We start from the raw sequence: 26,165 nt of genomic DNA on the forward strand, positions 1-26,165 counted from the left end.
GGAAGGCGTACTTCCGCTTGTCTCGTGGCCAGTTGTGCGCCAGGGCATCCATGCCGAGGGGGGCCTCGGTCAGGGCGTACCAAAGCGGACAATGGGTGGTGTCGCGGGAGGCAAAGAGGTCTATCTGTGCCTGTCCGTACCGCACCCAAATAAGCTGGACTGCACGAGGGTGGAGTCGCCACTCTCCGCAGGGAGTGTACTGTCGAGAGAGCGCGTCGGCTGTCTCGTTCAGTACGCCTGGGATGTAGGTGGCACGCAGGGAGCGGGTCACCTGCTGACTCCACAGGAGGAGGCGTCGGGCAAGTTGTGATAGTTGCCGTGAGCGCACGCCACCCTGGCGATTGATGTACGCTACGGCTGTGGTACTGTCCAGGCGAACCAGTACGTGCTGACCTTGCACTAGAGGCCGGAGCCTTCTCAGTGCAAGCAGTACAGTCCACAACTCTAGGCAATTGATGTGCCAGCGCAGTTGGGGGCCCGTCCAGCGCCCCGCTACCGCGTGCCCGTTGCACACTGCACCCCAACCCTGCAGCGAGGCGTCCGTCGTCACCACGACGTGCCTCGTGGGCAGCCCGAGGGGAACCCCAGCTCGGAGAAAGGTCATGGAAGACCAAGGGGTTAGGGTGCTTCGACATACAGGCGTTACCACCATACGCCTGCTGCCGGTGTGCCACGCCGTCCTCGGAACTCGACTCTGTAGCCAGTGTTGGAGCGGTCTCATGTGCATCAATCCGAGGGGTGTTATAGCCGCGGAAGATGCCATGTGTCCCAGGAGCCTCTGAAATAGTTTCAGGGGGACCGCCGATTGCTTGAACTGGTCCAAGCAATCCAAGACTGACTGGGCGCGTGCTGCGGACAGCTGCGCCGACATGGTGACAGAGTTGAGTTCCATACCGAGAAAGAGGATCGTCTGCACTGGGGAGAGTTTGCTCTTTTCTCGGTTGACCTGAAGGCCCAATCGGTCTAGGTGCCGGAGCACCATGTCCCTCTGTGTACACAACAGATCCCGCGAGTGCGCCAAGATAAGCCAGTCGTCGAGATAGTTGAGTATTCGCACACCTCTCTCCCGGAGAGGAGCGAGGGCGGCCTCCACGATCTTCGTGAAGACTCGTGGAGACAGGGACAGACCGAAGGGGAGGACTTTGTACTGATATGCTCGACCCTCGAAAGCGAACCGTAGGAACGGTCGGTGTCGAGGAAGAATCGAGACATGAAAGTAAGCGTCCTTCAGGTCGATTGCCACGAACCAATCCTGACACCTGATAGATGTCAGGATGCGCTTCTGGGTTAGCATCTTGAAGGGCAGCTTGTGAAGGTGCCTGTTCAGGATACGTAGGTCCAGAATAGGGCGCAACCCTCCGTCTTTCTTGGGAACGATGAAAACCGGGCTGTAAAACCCGCTGAACATCTCGGCTAGTGGGACGGACTCGATCGCCTGTTTCGCCAGGAGGGTGGATACCTCTGCCCGAAGCACGGAGGCGTCTCTGCCTCTGAGAGAGGGGGAGATGATGCCCCGGAACTTGGGAGGGGCCCTGGCGAACTGGATCGAGTAGCCGAGACGGACCGTCCGCATTAGCCACCGAGACAGTGTGGGCAACCTTAGCCAAGCTCCCAGGGACTGTGACAGGGGGACCAAGGGGACGGCCTGTTTCACCATTCCCACGGAGGGTGGTTCGTTGGCGGGTGGAGTCAACCGTGTGTCGCCGGGGCTTCCCCGGGGGGATGGTTGGCTCCACCTGTTTTCCTGCCTGGCGGGACAACGGCACGCACTGTCGGGTCGAGAGTGGTGGCAGCTGTCGGATGTGTGCGGCCTCACACCTCGCCAGGGTGTGAGGTCGGATCGCCGAGCACAGTCCGGGGGAGTGTGCGAAAGGCTGGGGTGAACGCGCGGGGGAAACAACTCTCTTTGTGAGCAAGTGGGCGCCAGGCCCTGATAAGGGCCCGGCTTTGGAAACGAGGCAGGATTCGTCCCATACCGACCTGTCAGAGGTGGAACTGTGACGGTCGGGCCAGATGTTGCTTTCCCCGGCGTCTTCTCGTCAGGGGCGCTTCCTGGAAGGCTGCTGGCGAGGAGGGGGCCTAGCCTTCGGAGTCCTCTTCCGGGGTGCAGCCTGGGGGTGCGCCTTAACCGGTGTCGGGTTCGAAGAGGCCCTGGGCTGTTGGGGAGCAGGAGGTGCGCGGGAAGTCGAAGGCCGGGGGGCCGTCGATTCACGGCGCGGTAGAATGTGGCTTATCGCCTCAGTCTGCTCCTTGACCGCCGAGAACTGCTGTGCGAAGCTCTCGACGGTGTCCCCGAACAGCCCACCCTGCGAGATGGGTGCGTCGAGAAAGCGTACTTTGTCGGCGTCACTCATACTCGCAAGGTTAAGCCAGAGGTGTCTCTCCTGGACCACCAGAGTGGACATCGTCCGACCCAGGGCCCGCGCCGTCACCTTAGTCGCCCTTAGAGCGAGGTCAGTGGCGGCGCGGAGTTCCTGCATGACACCCGGGTCGGCCCTACCCTCGTGGAGTTCTCTCAACGCCTTGGCCTGATGGACCTGCAGGATGGCCATGGCGTGGAGAGAGGAGGCAGCCTGGCCCGCAGCACTGTAAGCCTTCGCCACCAGAGAAGCAGAAGTCTTACAGGCCTTGGACGGGAGACGAGGTCGGGTCCTCCAGGTGGCAGCCGCTTGCGGGCATAGGTGCACAGCAATGGCACGCTCCACCTGGGGGACTTCGACGTAGCCCCTGGCTGCCCCACCATCGAGGGAGGTGAGGGAGGCGGAGCTGGTCTGCGAGGAACGAGCCGTGAGAGGGGCGCTCCAGGTCCGACACAGCTCCTCATGCACCTCCGGGAAAAATGGAACCGGGGGTGGGCGTGGCTTGACACCACGTTCCGACCCCAGGAACCAAGTATCCAACCGCGAGCGTTGGGGTAGAGGCAATGGCGTACATTGCAGCCCAATGCTGGCGGCAGCCCGGGTTAGCATGACCGACATCTCGACTTCTGCTTCCTCCTGAGCTCTACCCCCCGGGGGGGGGAGTTCGGAATCTTCATTGTCGGATGTCGGCATCTCTCCCTCCGATGCTGCGATCGACATCTCATCCGCTCTGCGATCCGTTGCCGAATGCGCAGAGGAGGATCCAGACGGTGTGCCACCGCTGGGTGGGGAATGGCCAAAAGAGCGTGCTGGGGTGCGAGCGGCCCGTGAGCGCTTGGCTGGCGGGTTTGCGTCCGCAGAAGTCCCCAAATCACTAACGCCGCTAACCGGTCCGGAGATCTGGGTTTTAGCCACAGATGTCACGGCCCGGGTAGCAGACGAAATGTTGGCTGGTTCCTGTAGGAAGACAGCCAACCGTGACCGCAACTTTTGCATGACGATCTGCCCGCAGTGCGGGCAAGATGCGTCACTGAACGCTGCCTCGGCGTGCTGGACGCCCAGACACCTAATACAGCGCTCGTGTCCATCCCCCTCCTCGATGAGGGTACCGCACCCAAGAGAACAGCGGGACATGCCACGCTGTAGAGTTGTTAGTCCTGAAAAGGACTTTTGTAGAAATCGCTCTGACACCACTGGAGCCGCCGAGACACCCAGGGGAAGATCGCTGCAGGAGGGACGATCCGCTGGGACAGGTCTTAGATCCGGCAGTGTAGTTGTAGGAAGAAAAAACTTCAGTTTTTGTACTCATGAGTCGATGGCTCTGAAGAACAAAAGGTAAATGAATGCTGCACGCCGGCGTCCTTTTATACCGGATATCCGGGGGCGGAGCCCGGCATGCAAATTTCATTCGCCAAATTTCATTGGCCTTTTCTATAGTAGTCAGAGTTGATAGGTTCTCAGGAGCGAACCCCATCTGTCGTTCTCGACACAACGTCGAGAGACCGACAGAAAGGGAACTAGAAATCTCTTGACCAGAAGGACTGGATCATGACAAAATGCATGAATTCACTTTTCACTGTGTACATTATTAGAAATAATAATAAAATATTATATATTAAAAATAAAAAAACACCTGCATGCTTTCGTTATTGAAAACGTGTCACACGGTTTGGCGCCTAACAGCGTCTTAAGCTATTATCCTCCAAGGCCGTTTTTATTAGCCAGGCTACAAATCTCTCTTAGCTCTGTGTAATTGATCTCGTTAACTTGATTTAAACAGAATGAGTTTCTAATTATTCAAAACTTCAGACGTAATAAATGTTAAACTTGAACTCGCCTGTGTCCCGTCAGATGAAGTGATGCTCGGCGGCGCAGCCAGAGTGTACAGTCCCTGCCGAATGCTGTTTAATTCTGAGCGCACTGTCTGGATAATGGCCAGTAATTGTTGGGTTTTAGTACGGAGATGAAAAGCACAGCGAGGCATTCTCTTCAACCTGTTTTTAATCAAAAAGCTGCTGCATCTCACTCTTTTTTTCAGCCTCTCATTTCAGTGCTGCATGGGGTGAGAGTAGGGCATATCCAGTACACACCTTATCATGGTCAAATGCACAGTCATACATACACAGACATGTACACAACACACAACTTATACCAATACCGTTTCCCTAAATGCTCTTTTTGAATCTTTTAGGTCAATTAAAGTGGAGATATATGACTGGGACAGAGATGGAAGGTAGAGAAATGCACACACGTGTATGTGCTTACACATTTTTTTAACATATGAGCCATCTAGTTGTCTTCTATTGTCAACATGAAGGTTTATAATATTTTATATCAGCTAATTTATCATACAAAACGTATTACAAAACATAGTTTGGTCTATTTATGAGCTATCTATTCTGAAATTATCACAGACAATAACAGTCTCTCTGTTTCAGTCATGATTTCATCGGCGAGTTCACCACCAGCTACAGAGAGCTTTCCCGCGGGCAAAGCCAGTTCAACGTATACGAGGTAAGTTCAGACAATTACAAGTAAAGTTATTAGTGTATATTAGATCTGGTGGTGCACATCAAATAATTTATCAATATTTCTGCACATGACTTTCTTTTTTCTAATCAAAAATCGCTGTAGTCATTAAATATTTGCTTGGTTATCTCCATAGCTCTTTTGAATATTTTCATGTTATTAGACATGGTATTATGGTGCTTTGGAAGCCGAATTAAAACCAGTTTGTTTAGGAGAGATCTTCACCGAAAATGATGGTTTGTTAGGCTTCCTGGGGTGTAGTTTGTAATAGAAACAAAAGATAAAACGGAAGAGAGCGCAAGAGACAGAATGTGAAAGCATGCGTATATTTGCAACCCAGCATTAGCCCAGTTGTGGGTTGGGGGCGTGGTGAGATGTGAAGGAGTCTGACAGCCTCAGCAGTCGACTGAAAGGATCTGGGGTCTGTTGGGGTTTGGTTTTGGGCAAACAGTACAGGAAGCTGCGGTGCCGGGTCAACAGAACCTCAATCCATACAAATCAGCAGTGTCCCGTTAGGCAAGGTTGAAACCGACCTGAATTGGATTTCCGACCTGAATTGGGTTTCTTATAAGAATTTAAATCAAGAATCGCTTGAAAACTTAGTGAAAGGGCAAGAAATAATACAGGTAACAGATCACAGAGGTCAGTTCTCTTTCGTTCTTCCAAACACATCCATTCATCCTTTAAATCATCTGTTGTTTCTAAATTTGCTGTTTCAGGTTGTGAATTCCAAAAAAAAACTGAAAAAGAGGAGATACATCAACTCGGGGACTGTAAGTAGTATTTTACTGAGGATAAAGGAAAAATATATATTAATATAAATAATAAATATTGAAATAATTTATTTAATATAAAGTATAAATGATTTGACACTTAAAACTTATACGTCCATTGATTATATAGAGCAGATAGAAAGTTATGTTGGAGGTGTGAGTGAATAACAGCGATTGATGATCCAGAAAGACTTGAATTGGCTTAGAGATTGTAATCAAAACTCAAATGAATAATCTATCACCTGTTTCTCTCCCAACACGAAAAGATTGTGGTGCTTTAATGACAAGACTGATGAAAAAGTGTGTGTTGAATTGATGGCGGAGAGTGTATATTTGAGTGATTTATTGATAGATTATGGCAGATGTGATTTATATACATATGCCGTTCAGCGTGTGTAAAATGTTGGTTTCTTTGTTACTCAATTACCCAGGTGACATTGCTTTCGTTCACTGTGGAAGCCGAACACACATTCCTGGACTACATCAAAGCAGGGTATGGACAAAATACACACAAGCGTACACATACACATTTCAACACAAATGCGCAGCTGTGCACGCATTCCTATACGCACAAACAAGAACACAAATGTAGGAAATAAACATTTCTTCTTAAATCCTGATTGATCGTGCCATACAATATACATATTACAGCATGTTTATAGGGAAGCGAAAGTGGATGTAAAGGTCATCAAAGTATGTTATCAAAGTAATGGCTCCCCCAAAAGAACCTTTAAATGCTAAACTGGAACAACAAACACCGTTATTTGAGTAGTTACAGTAATCACCTGTTAGGGGTTGCCAGGTCCTCTCTAGTTTGCTTTGATGACAGGTTTCTCTTCTACACAGGAGCGAGGATTGTGGAAAATATTTTTGAACCGTTTCTCATGATCCGCTGATATCTCTGGGTTTAGGAAGTACAACTTATCTTTTGTGTCATCTCTAGCAAAGAGAAACATGAAAATATTGCCTTCGCAGGCTGTAGAGGTAGGAGAGCATGAAGGCACATCCATATCTGTTAGTTTACATTCTGTCTCCTACAGAAGAAAATGGCAAAGATGTGATCTTGGTTTCACATAGGCTTGGTTTACTGGTTGGTAGATGGAAAACAACTCAACCACTCGGTTCGTCTCTTTTTGACCCAAGGATTGGTTGAAATTACTTTTTGAATAATTGATCTGATAAAAATCGGTTTTAAAAGGTTGATAGTACATTTAGAGAATAAGTGTAGAAATGCAAACCTGTGGATGGTTAAAGTGATGTTCGCCCCAAGGTGCAAATTCTGTCATCATTTACTCTTTCTTTCTTCCGCAGAACACAAAAGAAGACATTTTAAAGAAAGTTGGTAACCGAACAGCACGGGCCCCCATTTATTTCTTCTATTGTATGGACCAATGCAAGTGAATGGGACCAATTAACAACATTCTTCAAAATATCTTCTTTTGTGTTCTGCGGAAGAAAGTCATACAGGTTTGAAATGACAGGAGATTGGTATTTATTTTGTGTTGAACTCTCACTTTAAGGTGATTTATTGGCACACACAGTAAAGGATCTGATTCCCATAAATATTGATTCAACTAGCCCTGCCTGCGCTATACCCAATCCCATCTCCTCTCTTTCCCCAACAATCCTTCCTTCTTTGCAAATCAATGAAAAGTGACAAAAGCTTGTAAATAAATACAAGAGAGAGAAAGTTAGAAGGATGCCTGAAGTGTAAACTGTCTATCAGTGAGTATCTAAAGGACACGGCTGACCTTTTACTGCCAAGTAATCCATAACACTCTGACATGGGCGGTTCGCACCACGTCACAACACTCAAACTGCTTTCTGTCAACTTACCACCTTTGTTATTTTTCTCCATTAGACTCTGACCTTTAATACTGATTCTAAAAGACAACATGAATTTCCTATTGCTACAGGTTTTCTCTTCATAGGAAGGACTATAAAAAACATGTGTGTTCTTCAATCATATCCTGGTTCAGAGAGCGACAGGGATTCTCCTTTTACAGCTGTGATTGAGTGAAAGCTTGATGTCTCAAAAGTGTTAATATATACTGCAGGTCGTAAAGGTTCAGCTTTGTACCGCTCTCAGAGCTAATGCAAAATTGAAAGAGGTTTATACATTAAATAAACAGAGGTTAAACAGAGGTTTTTACATTTTAATTATCTTTAAAAAAGAAATGGTCTGCAGGAAGGAATTGCTTTGTTATTCTAAATATAAAATACTTGAACTCAAGCATGCAGAACTAGCACCCAGCAGACATAAACACATCTCTGTAGCTGATCTGACAGTCATAATGCTTTCGTGCCATATAATTCAAGGTTACAATGTATTTTGGCTTCTCTAGCTGACATGCAAAATTCGATCATTAAGATAAATGTCTTTTGTGCTCTCGTTCAAAACTCTTCAAGGTTTCCCGTCTCCACCAGTGGAGCTGCTGAGATTCCCTGTATAATGCAGATTAATGCAGAGACATCAGCGCAAAACAAAAAACTTGAGATGGACAAAAACGAAGAAATGAAGATAAAGGAGGATAAACAGAGCCTGTTAATCAGCATTGTGCTGCGCCATCACTTCCTGTTAATATTGTGCTGAGTTGGAAAAGACCAGATAAAAGTGATATTGTTTTTTTCGCCTCCTGAAGGTCTTTGCATAAATGCAACACCATTGTGTTTTCTGCGAATACGATTTGGCTGAAAATTCTGTTTAGTAGATGTGTGATCATGTTTGCGGATGTAAATATGTAATTACTGTCCACTGTCCCATCCCTGATGAATCAGCGCTCAGGGAAATATCCACCACCACTGGGATTACTTATGAATGACAACCTGCCGATCGGAGTCAGGGGCTCCGTTTTAATCTCGTTTTATACCGATTCCACACGCACCGTTTTGGTGTATTACCCACTCGCACACAACGATGCTTTATTTGTCCGTGTTGAAATCTTTCATAAATATTCACAGACCTTGTCCGCCATGTTTTCCGGTTTCACATTTCCATCCAGATCTCGTTTCTCATTTCCACCCAGGCTCATTCAGAGGGTGTAAGAGATTCTGTGCTCAGTTCAAGAATGCCATTGAGATTCAGATATTGGATATGTCATAATTTCACAGCGCTTTAGCGGTGATCTGTACAATTGTTGTCCCTGCTTCTGTTGCTGAAAAAGCTGTTAGCTTGACTTGAGCTGTAAGCTTGAAAAGAAACCTGTAATTTATAAAAAATAAATAATGTTATTAATAATGTAAATATATAATAAGATGTCAAATTTAAACATTACATTTTAATAAAAGCATTATTTCAATTATCTCAATTTTTTCAGGTAAGTGTCAAATTACTGAAATAGAAATGTGCAAATTCACATGTTAGATGTAAAATTGCATGAAAACATGGACATTTCATTATACTTAATTGTTATTTTATGTTTTTTTTCGGCTGCCCCAGCTGCCAGAATATTGATGCTTTTTACATTACCTTAAAGTGAAAATAGATTTAGTTTTTCTATTCTAAACTTTTGATTAATAATAAAATGTAACATATAAAGATTTTATTTCATAAATGATTGTATTTTCATTTGTTTTTTATAATTGTGGTGAAGATGTTAAATTACAGAAAAAGGCTACACATTTGCATGGTCGGGTGTAAAATAGCATTACAAATCATTTACATTTATTATGCTTAAATGTCATTTAACGTTTTTTGTTCTGCCGCCCCAGCTGCAAGAATATTACCGCTTTCATTTTTTGTCTTTCCATTAAGCTTTTGATTAATTCATGGTGCTTTTGTTATTTAGTGAAAGAGAGATGAACAAAAGCAAACGAAACCGTAAAAATGTTTTTTTTTGGACCAATTAAATTGCTTTAGTGACTATTTGAAATGCATTGTAAGTGCTTGCGTATAATATACACTGGATCCAGAATGACATTACGGAAATCTGTAAGTAAATCTGACCTCTATTGGGTGTGATCCACATTGACCAGATGTCCGATAATTTTATCTTATTTTGAATATCATTTTTCATGTAACATGACCATCAGACGGAGTTCATGCCATCATGTTAATGCAGGCTGTCATTAATGGATATTCTGTATTGAATATGTTTTCATTCTCCGATCAGCATTCACAGACTACAATACATATCCTTTATTTAAGTAGTGTGAGTCTAACCGCTTGTGAATCAGTGGGCTATTATTTCAAAGACGTGTCCCTGCAGTAACTGGTAGCCATTGCAACTCTTTACAATCGGAATCAGGTAATCGAGTAATCACTGGCTTCACACTGATTCTGGTGAATGAACTGTTCTCCGGTCAGTTTCTCTTCTGGACAGGTACCTACCATGCAGGTTCACACTGATTTCAGAGCAGAGTTCAGTGTCATTGAAGTGGCAGGGCATCGTCCACTGTTCTGGATCTGGTGTCTCTGATTATAGTGGCGGATGTGAAAAAGTGTATTTAAGCAGATGTTACATTTGTCCAGTAAGTAGAGATAATTGTGAGGATGTGTGGATGCTGGACAGGAGGTTGGCCGCCAGTCAGGTGAGAAAGGACAATGCTGTGCTGGAGATGGTAATTACATCAACATCTCACACAGCAGGCGAGAGCTCTTTGTTTTTGCACTGGAGTGTTTTGAATCTGCATCACAGTTTGGTGTGAATCAGAATCAGGATCTCACATGTTGGTTTATGTTAAACACTATAGTGGTCTTTATTCTTTATCTTCTCTCTCTCTCTCTCTCTCTCTCTCTCTCTCTCTCTCTCTTCTCTCTCTCTCTCTCTCTCTCTCTCTCTCTCACAGCACCCAGATCCATTTCACAGTGGCCATCGATTTCACTGCTTCCAATGGTAAGGATTTCATATATTTGTGTTGAATTTGCTTGCTGATTCACAGATTCACCCAAATATACGTTTAGAATCTGAACAGCACTCATGATGGTCTAAATAAGTGCTATAATTTATGGATTGTCTGTTTCTCTCTCTCTCTGTACACTCTAGGGAACCCTTCTCAGTCCACTTCTCTGCACTACATGAACCCTTATCAGATGAACGCGTACGCCATGGCGCTGAAAGCCGTTGGCGAGATCATTCAGGACTACGACAGCGATAAGATGTTTCCAGCACTGGGTTTCGGAGCCAAACTTCCTCCTGATGGCAGGGTTTCCCATGAATTTCCCCTGGTACCTGATCCTAGATATGATAGATTATTTGGATTTCACAGTCACTTGGTGCATATCCACCGTCATTTCTACTTAGGTCCATGCAGTGGTATTTATATGCTCAGACTGGAAAGGAATAGTGTAGCTTTGGGCTGTTTGTAAAATAGTATGGCACTGATTCTTGTGGGAGGGCATAAAACAAGGGCTTTTTTTGGCCATTATCTGAATCATGACACTAGATTGTTTTCAAAGAAATGTACAAATTTATTCAGTTTTATCGAAACTCGCAGGGCCAACTCTGATCAAAATACAAAATGAAAACGAAATGTATGAAAATGAAAATAAACCAAAAAAACGTAGATTGCTGTGGTCCTTCTGAAACCTTGTATCTCCATATTTTGTGGTTTGTCATTGGGTTTTGCAAGTACAGTATCTAACCAATAAAAAGTATTTAAAAGTGCTTGTCAATATATGACAACACAGCATTTAATCATTTAAAACTGCACACTCATTTTTTTCATTTCCTGAAATTCAAGGTTTTGAACGGACACCGATATCTTTGAAAAGAAACTTTAAAGAAAGACAACATTAATTTCTTGACAAAATTAGTGACTTTAAATAGTTTTGAATAAAAACTTTTCAATAAAGTTTTAAAGCTGCATCCCCACTCTCATCCATAACCAGATGAAAAAAATAGAAAAATGAAACCAGAAGAAATTTATGACAAGAAATTAAAATTACAGTAAGTGTGCCTTCAGCGTTCAAGGTAAACAGTTTTGGATTTGTCAATATTTATAATACGAAATTCACATTATTCTGAAAGTTCTGCCGCATATTGAGTCTCTTTTTTAGAAAATGGAGCTTGCACCCAAACATCGAATTTTTCAATCATTGTTCAACGTTTTATACTCAAGAACCAATGTTTTGTCTGTTGAAACAAACTTTGCTCTTTTATTAAGTTGTTTATGCAGATGTTTGTATATATTAGTTTTATGATATCGTAATCAGAAGTGCATGGGTGTATTTTGGTGTAAAGTGTAAATAAGGCTCTCCTGGCGCTCATTATCATTAGGCAAGCATTGCTGATGTGCTTGTTCCAAACCCTCATTTCAGCATATTGAGACTGTTAATTAGTTTTCACTCCATCTCTCTCTCTCTTTTCCTCCATCAGCCACTCCTCCTTCCTACCTCTCTACTCTTGTGTTGAGTTATTTATTGCTGGAACATTGTGAAAATGTATTCATGGCTTCGCTTCATTACGTCCATATCCTTTGAATATCCCTTGGAAAATCTTTAGAGCACAAATAATTAATTATGAATCATAAAAAGTTGATCAGATTCTCAACATCATCCACACTGGAAAAACTTCTGGCAGCTTTTGATGAACTAGAATGTATACCATTTGATTTTATGTGAGGGTGGAAGAAACCGTGTCAGTTTAAAATCAATCAGAATACGGATCTCCAAAGTTATTTCCATAGTTTTTAATCAATTTTTCTGAACTTTTGATCACATGATAAAACATCACTTTCACAACTCTTGTGAACCATTTACATTCCAAAAATTCATGCCATTCACAAATGCAGCATAAACCCGAGTATTGTAACCCTAATAAATTATGCTTTCAGATTTATTTGATCAGTGAGACACATTATTGATTTATCTGTGATATTCTCTTTGAAGAATGGGAATGTAGATAATCCATACTGCAACGGGATGGAGGGCATCCTGGAGGCTTACCACCAGAGTCTAAAGACTGTCCAGCTTTACGGACCCACCAATTTTGCTCCTGTCATCAACCATGTAGCAAGGTGAGAAACACACGAAAGCACTTACACCCGTGTGCTGTTAACAGCTTCAAAGGGGACAGTAGAAAGGCACTTAAACCAAGTGAAAACTTTCATGTAAATCCCGAGAAAACTGTTAGGATGACAGACCTTAAATGTTCAGTTAGTGTTACTGCAGCACTGGACTCACTTATACTTCACCCCTATTGCTTTTACAGATTGATTGTTTGAATATAGAAAATAGGTCCTCAAAATTGGAATCTATGTAATTATCATTTTTAATATGTGAACCCAGACCCTTATAAATAGTGAGTTGATGAATGGAATAGTGATCGTATTGAATGTGCAATTGTGTGAAAATGTGCAGACCTCTGACGCGCCACATCCCCTGTCATAAGTTCTGGAAATGATTTGCATCACAAAGAGCGTTATGAGATTTTGATGAAGACAGAAGAGCTGTGTCAATAGCTCAGGGATATCCCAGAGCAAATATATAAATGCATGGGACTCGACTCCTGAATACCAAGCGTTCAATCATGATGTTTATTCTTTCATTTATCATCCACAATGTTAAAACGCAAACCATCAAAGGTGGTTTTGAGTTTTGGTTATAGTTAATTTGCGGGGTTTGGAACTGCCTGAGAAATCATTACGATGTCTGCTGATGTCTGTAACATGCTGATATAAAAGTGTGTTGTGTGTGTGTGTGTGTGTGTTTGTTGGCAGGTATGCAGATGCAGTTCAGGATGGCTCTCAATACTTTGTGCTTCTCATCATCACAGACGGTGTGATATCCGACATGGCTCAGACCAAAGAAGCCATTGTCAATGTGAGTTATCTTCAACAATCCTCTATAGACCATCTCTCTTTCTGTGTCTCTTCAAAGCAAGCTCTTCATGTTTTCATACCCTGGTGCATCAAGACATCACAAGTGTCCCCTAGCAAGAGGTTTTTTATAGGGTCTTCTGGAGTTCCACTCCACCACCGCTCCCCAGCTAATGGAATTCGTCCGTCACTGTTGCCATGGTTACCCAGCAGACTGGATTTAAAGGGAATTTGCGACTGTTTAGTCACTTTATTAGAACAGCCACACCTTCCTTTTAAGATCTTGCCTGCTGCTCTGTATCTTCTCACCCGCTTCTTCACCTTCTCTCCGCGGATCCCGTTTCTGAAATAACATGCACTGTAAGCTGATGTGAATTCTTCTTTGAATAACTCCGACATCTGTGCATTTCTGTAAGTTTTAAGCGATTTTATTGAACCGGTGTTCAATGATTACTTTGAGTGCTGTGAAAATGTCTCTTGTACTTTTGCTCTAGTCTTTTCAAAGCGATTAGATTAAACTCAGCACTTTGAAGAGTAAAACCTCTCTCTTATTCTGCCCTTCTCTGCACTCTCAGCAATTTAGTCACTCATGTATTCCAAGTGCATAACTTAGTGAAAAATTCTGTCATCATTTACTCACCCTCTTGTCATTTCAAACCTGTATGTCTTACTTTCTTCATCAGAACACAAAAGAAGATATTTAGAAAAACGTTGTTAAAAGGCCCCCATTCACTTGCATTGGTTTTGTGTCCATTCAATAGACGTGAATGGTGGCCGGTGCTGTTCGGTTACCAACTTTCTTCAAAATATCTTCTTTTGTGTTCTGCAGAAGAAAGAAAGTCATAATGGCTTAAAATTACATGAGGGTGAGTAAATGATGACAGAATTTCTCATTTTTGGGTGAACGATCACTATAAGCGAACTGGTTATTTCATAGACTGTGTTGTCCCTCCGTCTGTTACTGTTATTCATTTTGATCGGTTTTGCAAACTGTTCACTGGCTGTTCTTGATCTCTGCTTAGCATGTTGAAAATGTCACAGGTACAACAAAAGTTCACCCATAAATTATTTGCTTCTTTCATTTTGAACCCATATGCCCTTATTTTTTTCTGTTGAACAGAAAAGGAGAATTATCTTCAAATAGCCATAAAAGTCAGCATGACTTATTCTGCCCTATAAACAGTCTTCTTAAACCATTGGATGGCTACGTAATGAGGAAAATAAACCTTTAACCAGAAAAAATCTCATAACTAACCTTAAATGACGACAGGCTGTTTCATGTTTGGGTGAACTTGTTATTTAATGTGGCTCTAATGACTCTATTAAAGTCCTCAAAGAATTTATATTTTTACTGATACCAGCTAATGTGAGCATGTTCATTCTGTGAGTGAACATCTAAGAATTCACCGAAGCTAGGCAAGAGGTTATTTGCCTTAGTGGACTAAAGAACCCTGTGATTTACAGTTTATCAGGTTTGGGTGCATCAGACAATTCAAAGTAATTTTCAAATATTTCAACACCAAGATTTTTGGAAGGAAAAGAGTGAATTTAAGAGGAAGGCGAGAGAAAGAGCTACAGGAATGGAGCCATATATATATGAAGTTTGCTTGTCAGAAAGGTGTTTGTTTAGACTCGTCTTCCCAGCTCGATTTCTTTCAAGACATGACCGCCTCGGTCCCCTGTGAGCATTAATGCTGACCTACTTTCAACCCCATAAATGTCTTTTTTATAATCTCTGCCCATTGCCACTGAGATTTCTGCTTGCTGTCTTCACAATGCTTGCAGGCAGATGTGTCTTTCACAGCAGGTCCTTGAACCTAGTTAGCCAATTCTGCATAAGCGACATTCAGGGCCCGTTCTCACAACTTATAGAGTCTGTTTCCTATATATACAACTCAGTGTTTATTGAAAACATTGATCTCTGAATCATTGTAATTAAAGGTCTGAATCACTCATTTGGTTTGATTAGATCTCCAGAAACCAGTGGATTTGGTTTATTCTTATGTGATTTGTGTTTGTGTGTGCGAGCTTGTGGCTCCTTGTGAAATTCCAATTCTAACTCCATTACAGCCCACAAACTTATCAGTGTGACTGAGGGCGTGTGTCTGGCCAGCTTTATTCAACAAATTATTCATTCCCCTCAACTGGGTCCTCCAAGAAAGCACTGCCTATAACATTCAGACTCCCAGGAGCCTTAATGGTACTTGGTGTGGTGTATATTTGACGTACATTAAATCTATATTTCACTGTAAACTTCCAAGGTTAGGTATTGTAGAGAATCGAAATCCTTTGTTTTCAAGTGTTGCATGTATACATGTATCCTTATTTTATTCCTGCTCTGCTGGGATCATGTGTAATGTATTAGTGTATATGCATTAACATTTCCTCTGCAACCAGCGGGAAGTTGCTTTCCAGGGAGTTTTGTTTTTCGGAATATCCTGTGGTTCTCTTGTTATCCGGTGTCAATGGTAAGCCAAACTTGAGCTAGTTGAATACAGACTCCCTCTTTGCTTTTCTGATAAAGGGGATTTGACCTGTCAGTCAGGCACCATATCAGGAACAGGGACACCTGGCACAGGGGAGAGAATGTTGATATAGAAAAGTCTGAATAATGCATATAGTGTGTTTTTTTTTCGAACAGAGTGAGGTGAACAGCTCCTAAACGTGACTGGCTTGACGTGTTAGCTCAACTTATGGAGTGTGTGAAATGTATTTAATGTAATTTATATTTGGATTTAACTGTGATTTAGGTTAGACAATGTAAGGGTTCATTAAAGGTAAACACGCCCCAAAAAAAGACAAATGCGTTTTTTTATATATCTCTCATATCAAGCATAAATAGCATACGTTTTTTTCCAATAGTTATTCTTCATTTTCCCTACTTTGTCTTGCATTTTTCATTTTGATAATACCCTCAACCAAAAAAAGACAAATGCATAAAAAAATTCTAGTCTGAATGTCATACTACATATGATTGTGTAAAAAATAATGTCTAATATATTGTTTATAGATCCAACACATGTTTCAGACAGATTACATTGTCTGAAAATCAGTGGTTCCCAATCTATTTATCATGTTGGGAATCACAACTGTTACCAAGCCATGTCGTGTCCCCTTGTTATGACCTCGAGCCCCCCAGTTTGGGAACCGATGGTCTAAATACATTACGCATTACTTTGTGCTGTGGTTTTCTGATCTGAGATAGATTGTGTCTCTCTGTTTTCTTCTTATCAGGCGGCTAAGTTACCCATGTCTATCATTATTGTTGGAGTTGGCCAAGCGGAGTTTGATGGTAAGATTTTAGACAATAGCATGTTGTTCACATTAGAAAACAGTTATTCTCCAAGCCTTTATAGCCTTTAAAGCTTTTTCAGTTTCATCTAATGTCATAACTCATTCCCAAATGAAGCTAATATAAGCAAGTCCAGTTTGCTTTCAAGCTTGAATGCATTAATGGGGGTTAACTTCACCGTTACACTCATGAAAAGTTTCTGGATGAAAAGTCACCTAATAATTGGTAAGGTTTAGGGTCTTGGGTTGACAAGCAGATGTCAGCCAGCAAGCTCTTCACTGAGCACACAGCTGTTGAATATAATTAGCATGTCCCACCATCTGCTATAAGTATTCATTTTGGCCTTTCATAATGATGATCTGCCTCTCTAGCCATGGTAGAACTGGATGGTGATGACGTGAGAATATCCTCCAGAGGAAAGCTGGCAGAGAGAGACATCGTACAGGTACATGGTTTTCGATATTGCTGTAACACCTTTCAACATTGATAACAATCAATCAGCATGGGAAAACCCAGTTAACATTCACAGCCGCAATATTTTATAACCCAAGCATTGTGGAAGTAATGTATGTAGAAGTTTCTTACGAAATAACTTTTGGTGACCTAGATTTACAGGCATCTCAGATTTAGGGCAACACACGCATGGCTAAAGGATGTGTTGTGCTTTAAATAAATAAATATATATACAAACAAACAAACGACAGCATCTGCAGCCTATAAATAATACAAGTTTCCACAATGCATTTTCGTTTTTATTACATTGTTTACATGATAATATCAGTTTTTGAGGGTTTAAAAAGATTCATTAAATAAAGATATATCACTGACTACTCTTAAATCTTGGCTGCAGTTTGTACCATTTAGAGACTACATGGACCGGACAGGTAACCATGTTCTAAGCATGGCACGGCTTGCCAAAGATGTCCTGGCTGAGATCCCAGAACAGTTAATCTTATACATGAAATCAAGGGGCATCAAACCCAACCAGACACCACCGTACTACAGCCCACCTGTGCTCAGCCCGACACCCACTGTATGAGTTTACCCTGTCGGCTCCAGACTACCGAAGGCAGAAAATAACTTCTTGATGTCGCTTTCAATTTGGATCTCTTTCAAAGACAACACAACTCATTAAGTTTGAGTTTAACAGCTGTTTGGAAGAGCGGATGACTTCAGTTCTCCGTTTCTGGGACTGGCACGCTGGAGAAGTGGAAAACCATATATCAGCGTTTTGGCATTTGTACAGAAAATGCCGTGTTTATTTGTGTTTTCCCCATATTTGGCTAATAAGTCAAGACTGAAAGAGATTTATACATGTGAAGCTTGATGTCATTCAGATCGAGTGTGACTTGATGGGAGAGATCACCAAACGCAAGCACCAATTCTGAGCTCGTTTAGCATCTCAACATTAGCAACTGAACAAAGGTAGTTCTTGTGTCGCATGTCAGGATTCTATGTTTATTAAGAGAGTGATATATAAGAGAATATTTAAATGTATCTGTAATTATTTTATAGTTATAGGGAAGTGTGAAAGAAATTTGTGGACTTTTTTTAAGTTCTTGCCTGAAATATTGCACCCGTTGGGTAATCTGTGTAGTGGACTGTTTTTTTTTTGTAGGGGGTTGTGTTATGGTCTTTCATTTTTCCACAGGGATTTGGGCTTTTTAATACAAAATAATGTCTCATTGCAGTTTCCCATTTATAGATTTTTAGAACTGTGAAGAGATTTTCTATTCTAAAGCATAAAATCCATAAATCAACTGTGCATTGCATTCATAAATTGTAGTAATTGTTTTAACATTCTATAGAAGAATCATTAAAAAAAATGTAATCCATTGTTTAAAAGCTGTTTTAAAAAGCTTTACGGACGCAAGTCTAGAAGCACAAATATTTTCTTAATACTGTATTATTTGTAAACCACGTAAATCAGACACAGTTCACGGATTCAGTCATTACTCACACTATACACAGACTGAACTTTCAGGTATAAACAGCTCTCAAGAAACAATTTGTAAATACATTAACAGAACGCCCTGCAGCCAGTATAGTCTATCTAAATACTCAACAGTGACTTTTCTGACGCACAAAGCCCATCAGGGAGAGAAACTCACTGGTATACATATGCGATGAGACAAGCTGTTTTCTTTTTTCTCACATGTGTGACTCACCTGATGCCCATGTCCAACCATGCTGAACCTTTAACCTCTCATTCTCTGGATTCTCCATGAAGTTTAAAACACTTTTCTATTATTTACTGTGACAAGATTTCAAAAGATGAGAAATGTGTTGCATGCAACTGACCCGCAGTGTAAATAAAACTGTTATATTGTATCACTGGGTATGCGCAGCTCATTTGGTAAACCAAACCACACTTTTGTATGTTCACATTAGGGAATTATTTTCCAATTTCTGATGATGACTAAAGCATTATTTAGAAATAGTTGTATTTGTTACAATATGCTATGCTGTGATATTAATTTAGACTTTAAGAGACCTAAAATAGTCAGTTGAACTTCAGAAACTGTATTTAGGTTATTAAGCATTAGAAACACCATTTTACATGCATCTGTATAAATGTATTTGTTCTGATGAACACAGAGAAAGATATCTGGAAGAATGTTTATATTCACAGTTCTTGAACCCAATTGACTACCATAGTAAGAAAAATCAAGTCATAATTTTCTTTGTTCTGTTAAAAGAAGATATTTTGAAGAATGTAGCACAGCAAACAGTTCTTTTGACCATTGTCATTTATTACTATGTGATAGTCATTGATGGCCGCAGGAACTGTTGGTTACAAACATTCTTCCAAATATCTTTCTCAGTGTTCAATCAAACAAAGCAAAAAGTATTCAGGTTTGGAACAACTAGAGAGCGAATCATTCATGAGAGAATTTTCAGTTTTAGATGAACTATCCCCTGAGCCATTTTGCTTACCCACAGTTTTTTTTTGTCCTAACAATGAGATCAACAGTGTTTTGCTTTTAATGCAACATACATATATGTGGTTTCTAAACAGCTGCTAATGATCCGAGTAAAAATGTTACTGCAAATTTAAGGACCTTTTTCACCAAACATTAATTCTACGCTTTTTAACTCAACTGAATGGCTGAGTTTTTCTGCAGCGGATTCAGAAAATTTGCTCCTAATTAGATGTTTAAACCTTCTTTCTCACTTGACACGAGTCATAACAGCATACGTTGGCTAAAGAGAATGAAGTGATTCATCAATAACTTAAGAAGTGAAGATTATGTTTTACAGAGGGGGTGCTGGGTAAAGTGTTTGCATGTGTTGACAGGTGTATTGATTTTAAGGGATTATTCACTTTTCAGTAGAAATTGTAAATGGTAAGCTAATCGCTAATAGCCCAGACGCTGGGAAATGTCTACAGCTTTTTTCCTTTGTTTTTGTCTTAAAGAGGCATTTTACTGGAACCTTTTTAATATTCATGAAACACTGTTGATTGTAAATCCAGAGAAAACATTACCAGCTTGAAACACATGTATATCACTATCCAGAGAATGGTAATGGGTTAATTTTATGGCATGGTGTAAATCAGAAGTCGAGAAATGATTGAAATCAAAATGAAAAACTGCATCATAAAATAAAGGACAGTGTGTATTTTGGTTAAACATGTGGCCCTCGTCCAGTGCCAACGTTCCCTCTGTGAGATTTGCATGATTGTGCCAAAATTTCCGACAGGTTCTCTCTGTGTTAAACCTTTGCTGCTCGTTTCATTCTAACCTTAATACAGAGCATGACGCATCAAATTCTTGCTGGATTTTCTATGCTTCTCTCCTTTTTCTCATCTTATTTCCCTCTTTATCAGTTGAAATGCATGGTGAGCTATTTCCAGTCCAAACAGAAAACATTGCTGTTGTCATTCCTGTGGTGTTTGAACTTTGTAATGGATTGCCTTAAAAATGACAATGAATAAAACGACATTTTTTGAGAAGAATGGAGAGCGATTATTTTTCTGTGCCCGACTATCTTTCTAATGAATGATTCATCGGTAACAAACTGTTACAGTCTGTAACAAACCGTTGCAGCCTTTAATGGGAGAGGAGAGAGATTTTCTCATTAATTCGTATTAGATGGCTTTGTTGGCCCCTCTAGAGACAGGTGTGCATTTACATAAGTCTATTCACTGTACGTCCTTAGGGCTTGTCACATTCATTCTGAGTGATTAGTCACTCTATTCACTCTCTGTTGAAACGTTAAGCTGATGCACGTGGGTGTTGTTTTCTCTCTTCAAACAGCAAAAGTAACTATCAAATGTCATTAGCTAGTTTACTAGCATGCTGACACTGAAGTTTCATTGTCTGTAATGTATTTGTTGTTTACTTGTTTAAATCTAAACGCTAAATTATTGCATTTCAGTATGTGTGGTCCTGTGTTTAAATATAGACAGTTTCAGTGGCAAGCAACAACATAAACAAATGTTGTGTGGCCCAAACGTAACTTCCGGTAGACCTGAATAATCAAAAACTGTTCGTTTTCATTAAATTTAATAAAATTAATATAGTAATATAATTTAATATAAAATAAATTGTTATATATATAAAAAACCGATCACTGACTTCACAACACATTCTTAAAGGAGACAGAGTCAAAACAGATGCCAATGAACACATGTGCAGGTGACCCTCTATAGACTCTGAATGTCCTATACTTGATTGAGACTATCTTAAAGCGACTCTAGCTTTGTTTTTCAAGGTATCACACATTCATCTCTATCGCTGCACAGACACAACCCTTGTGAGAGATTTGGCTAAAGGGAAGACAGGTCTGAGGTCATCAATGTGCTGAAAACACTAATGTTCTCTGTCAACATGCCGTAAGCCAGCTTGGGTTTTAAAAACACTACAAGCAGTCACTCACATGAAAAGCGTGGGCCTAAAATAGAGAAACTGGGGAACATTTTCACAGATGTCACACGAAAACTGGGACATCTGAAGTTAAGAAGTCTAGCCATATAGAGACACATTTCAGTGTACAATGGCTACTGTTGAGGCTGTGTGGTTGGCAGGGCAAAAATAGGATAAATGTTAGTTGCTCAATGTTAACTTCTTGTAGAATTTCTGTATTAAAATCAACATCACTCTTAATAATAATAATGTTGTCATTTTAAATATCAACACTGCTGATGTGATGTGGCCATATCACAGGTGCTGACAATCTATACAACATCAGTCTTTCTCAAGTGGTATTAATCATTTAAAGCTATATCATTATTTTATTACACACAGTACATAACAACACCCTTGGCATTGTATTCAGATGGCGAATCAAAATACTCTCCCTAAAGAGGTGAAACAGAAATACGCATTTACAACCAGGAAAACAAGCAAAGCATTATATCTAATTTGTGTTCATTTGAGGACTACTTGAGCGAAGCAACAGAATTCATTTACAAGTGCAGTGAGCAGTTAAATTTGTTTATTTTTTCTGTGTATTAAATTGGAGAAGTTTTTCAAAACATGATTTTTTTTACGCTGAGTAGAACAGAACAACCTCCCAGACATACAGCTAATTTATCTAAATGTGCCAGGCTAAACCTAAATATACTTTAGATTATATTATTGTATTGTTTTAAAATGTTTATCTGTGTTGGATGGTGTTAAACAGTATCAGTACAGTATGTGCATGTGGGGTTCTGATTTGGTCATTTTCAATAGTGCTCACTGGTATTCAAATCCCACAGTGCACATGACTTATTTACCCTTGTTTGTAATCTCTCATTAATGCCGACTTGCTGTATACTGCATACTGTATAAAGAAACCCATCAAAGGCTTTGCAGTGGGAACAGAGACTGCGAGACAGCTCCATGCCTAATTTAAATCTCCAGCACCCCAGCTTGGCTCACACTTCCCTGTAAAAGTCACTGTTATGAGATGCCCTATTTCAGGAAGAGGGCGCAAATCACAAGGCTCTCATTCTAACAATACACTGAGAAAAAGGAACTGCATTACATATAACAACATTTCTTACTGCTGGTGTGCTCAGAGCTCAGAAGTAATTGTGTGAATTAGGATGCAGACTTACCCTTAGAATTGTGTTAAGCCTTTGATTTATATATCACACATTCTCATCTTTATTTTGTTTCTAAATGTTTGAGGAGGTCGTGCATCAGATTCAAAGCCCAGAAAACTGGAGCAGAAAACGTTGCAAAAAAATGTAGGTTACAGTTCTGAAGATAAGAAAGAGAACCGATAATTTTGTAGTAGCTCATATCCTTTTTTGTAGCTCTACACCATACTCGAGAAAAATAAGCAAAACAATGCATCAAAGTCTCTTGCAAAACATTGCCCAAGGTGTGACGTGATCAACCCTCAATAGAAATTATGCCAGTTTTTATTTAATGAGGAATCTGTGCCCCAGTATTGCTTAAAGACAAAATCACCACTGATGTTATTCCATCTGACATTATTCCTAAATGTTTCAGCTGGAATGAAACAGTTACATTTTAAATGTGCAGGTTAAATAGACAAGGAGTAAAATAATACGGATATTTGCGAGCAAATATAAGCTGCCCCTGCAGGTTGGGTCAGTGACATTACAACAAAGATTTCTTTTTTTTCAAGATTTCCTTCAGAATAATACTTATCCCCGTCTGACTCAACCAGCAGCCTCTAACATGAACTAATAGGGCGTGCAAGTAAGGTATTAGATCTGTCCTGCTGTAGACCACGAGCAAATGCATCGTTTATTACCATTTGTCTTTTGCTCCTCCTATGGATTTTTACAATACAAAAGGCTTTTTATTGATGAACTCGAGGTCAGGTAGTTGCATTGGTGTGAGTAAATGGTGTAGAATGCCCAGGGCTGAGTGAGTCTGTATTAAAGGGATAGTTAAGCCAATAACTCCAATTTGCCGTGGATTTACCAAACAATCTTCTTTATGGTTCTACTCAAGAACAAAATGTCACCTACATCTCGGATCGCCCGTGGATGAGTAAATAAACGTCAAATTGGAGTTTCTGGCTGAACTATCCCTTTAAAAAAGAGAGACGAAGATTAATGAAAACAAGCTGGGAGCAAGCTGTTATATTCTTATATTCCTCACTTGAGTGCTCGACACCAGTTATCAAAACCAGAAATAAGATATTTCACTCACACCCCAGTGGTTATGATGATTTCAGCCGGAAGTCAGCCTCAGTGCTCATTGAACAATGGCAATCATCAGTTTTCATTAAACATTCACTTGTCCTTTTATCCAGATGATTTTTCATATACATTGCAAAATTGTAGGTGCTTGTTCTTGGAATTGAACCCAGGCGTTCCAAATGAACCCAAAGACGTTAAATTTGCTTGAGGCTTAAAAAAAGGTTTAAAATACAAGCTTTTTCTAGAAATGAAGATTGCATGGTTGTACGCTTGATTTTGTGCAGTTTAGTAATGCATAGCTAAAACTGACAACCTGTTCATTAGAAATGGATGCCCACATACTCTCGGCAACCAATATTGTTTGACCATTCACTGATAACACAGAGGAACTGATTTACTTGCAAATGTAAATGAATTCTCTCTCACAGGCCGTCGTCTGTTGTTTCCCTGTGGTGCTTGAGCCAGCGGTTGGTCATTATTTCAGAGAATCTAAGACTGATATAAAAGCGTCTATGCAGGATCAGCTTCACCTGAAGACCATTTTAATGTGGGCCAGGCCACATCTGGAACGCAAAGAGTCCCCCTGACACTTCTGACCATTTATTCTTAATGAAGAGAGTGAGCCCATGCAGACACCAGAGGTGAATTAAACATCACTCCACTGGAACAGATATAGGACAGCTTGACCTGGTATTATGTTTTCTATCGCTTGCCCACAGCCCCCCAGTACGTGTATACAATGGTAAATAGAAGCATGTGAACTACTCCATCCAATTATGTAATATAGGCATCAACACAATCATGCGAATGTTTGATTTTAACTCTTCGATATCTTTAATACACATTTGCCTTCAAATATTTAGCTAGAACAATATTTACAATATTATATAATATAGAGGAAACTTCTGATGGCATGTTTGATCTGTTTGAATTTAAAGTAATCCGAGAAAACACCTAGAAAAAAATGTGCTAGATGTTTTTGGTCACAGCTGAACTATGATCCCCTTTTTCCCTCTCCAAAGGGGTTGTTGGGTGTGAAACTAGTTGTAGGAATTTTTGACTCTGTGCTCATTTGTGACGCATGAAAATACAGAGATGAAGGGGAATGCTAATCTTAATCTCACTTATCTAATCACACTCTCAGAGGTCTAAATGTTTTGCCTTGGGAGGCTAAATTGCCGCAGTCTGCATTTTGCATTTTAAGTGAAATGACATTTCCAATCTTGATGTAAAATGTATAAAATCATGCAGATTGTGCGGTCACAATCAGTAATCTTGTAGGCAAGAAAGCATACACATTCCGTTGTAAAATCAAGAAGATTAATGCATAATAATTTCCTACTTAATGTTGCGTTTATGAATGGTTGAAGGTTTTTAGTATTGAACTATTCTGCCACCTTCTGGTTAAACCGCTACTTTACAGTCTGAATTAGAACAACTACCATTTTTTGTTAATAATCAGAAGACAATTGGTTATTATTACCACTGACACTCTCTCCACATAGCAGTCATTCTGCATTAAAGAGACAGTTCTCAGCCAAATAAAAATATGTCATCCTTTACTAACCCCCCAGTAGTTCTAAATCTGTATAGATTTCTTTGTTCTGAAGAACACAAAGCCATTTGGAAGAGTACTTGTAACCAAACAGTTCTTGGCCCCCATTGACTGACATAGTAGGGGAAATTACGATGGTAGTCAAAAATGCCAAAGAACTGTTTGCTTTCCTACAATTTTCAAAATATCTTCTTTGTGTTCAACAGCACAAATAAGTTTAGACATTTGTACTACTATGTAAGTCAATGGGGCCAAGAACTGCTTGGTTACAAGCATTTTTTCAAATATCTTTCTCTCTGTTTATCAGAAGACATTAATACAGATTTGTAACAACTTGAGAGTAAATGTGACCCTTGACAACAAAACCAGTCTTATGGGACAATTTTTTTCCAAATTGAGATTTGTAGCTGATCTACGCTTTCTAATGGTGTACGAGTTGTTAGAATAGGACAATATCCGCTCAGATACAACAGTTTGAAACTCAGGAATCTGAGAGTGCAAAAACTCCAAATATTGAGAAAATTGCCTTTAAAGTTGTTAATCAGGGGCACTGTGCCAGGCCATCCACTTACATAAATAAAGTTTTTATATATTTAAGGTAGGAAATTTGCTAAATAACTTCATGGAACATTATCTGTACTCTGTATCCTAATGATTTTTGGCATAAAATAAAAATCAATAATTTTGACCCATACAATGTATTTTTGTCTTTTACTAAAAATGTCCCCCTGCTACTTAAGACTTGTGATCCAGGGTCACAAATGAAGACAGAATTTTCATTTTTGGGTAA

At 40.6% G+C, this 26,165-nt stretch overlaps 1 protein-coding gene across 2 annotated transcripts in view; it reads left to right on the plus strand.

The window, feature by feature from the left end:
- cpne5a (copine Va) overlaps positions 1-20,670 on the plus strand; it is a 58,641-nt gene extending 37,971 nt beyond the window's left edge. For both annotated transcript variants that reach the window (XM_056773282.1, XM_056773283.1), the window contains 11 exons: positions 4,552-4,593; positions 4,799-4,874; positions 5,609-5,662; positions 6,094-6,155; positions 10,451-10,497; positions 10,648-10,829; positions 12,492-12,619; positions 13,322-13,424; positions 16,655-16,712; positions 17,084-17,157; positions 17,563-20,670. In XM_056773282.1, coding sequence (XP_056629260.1) covers positions 4,552-4,593; positions 4,799-4,874; positions 5,609-5,662; positions 6,094-6,155; positions 10,451-10,497; positions 10,648-10,829; positions 12,492-12,619; positions 13,322-13,424; positions 16,655-16,712; positions 17,084-17,157; positions 17,563-17,751 — 1,015 coding nt within the window. In that variant the 3' untranslated portion in view covers positions 17,752-20,670. The remainder of the gene's footprint in view (positions 1-4,551; positions 4,594-4,798; positions 4,875-5,608; positions 5,663-6,093; positions 6,156-10,450; positions 10,498-10,647; positions 10,830-12,491; positions 12,620-13,321; positions 13,425-16,654; positions 16,713-17,083; positions 17,158-17,562) is intronic.
- Positions 20,671-26,165: the final 5,495 nt, after the last annotated feature.

This window comes from Triplophysa dalaica, chromosome 18 (genome assembly GCF_015846415.1).
Source record: "Triplophysa dalaica isolate WHDGS20190420 chromosome 18, ASM1584641v1, whole genome shotgun sequence".
NCBI classification, from domain to species: Eukaryota; Metazoa; Chordata; class Actinopteri; order Cypriniformes; family Nemacheilidae; genus Triplophysa; species Triplophysa dalaica.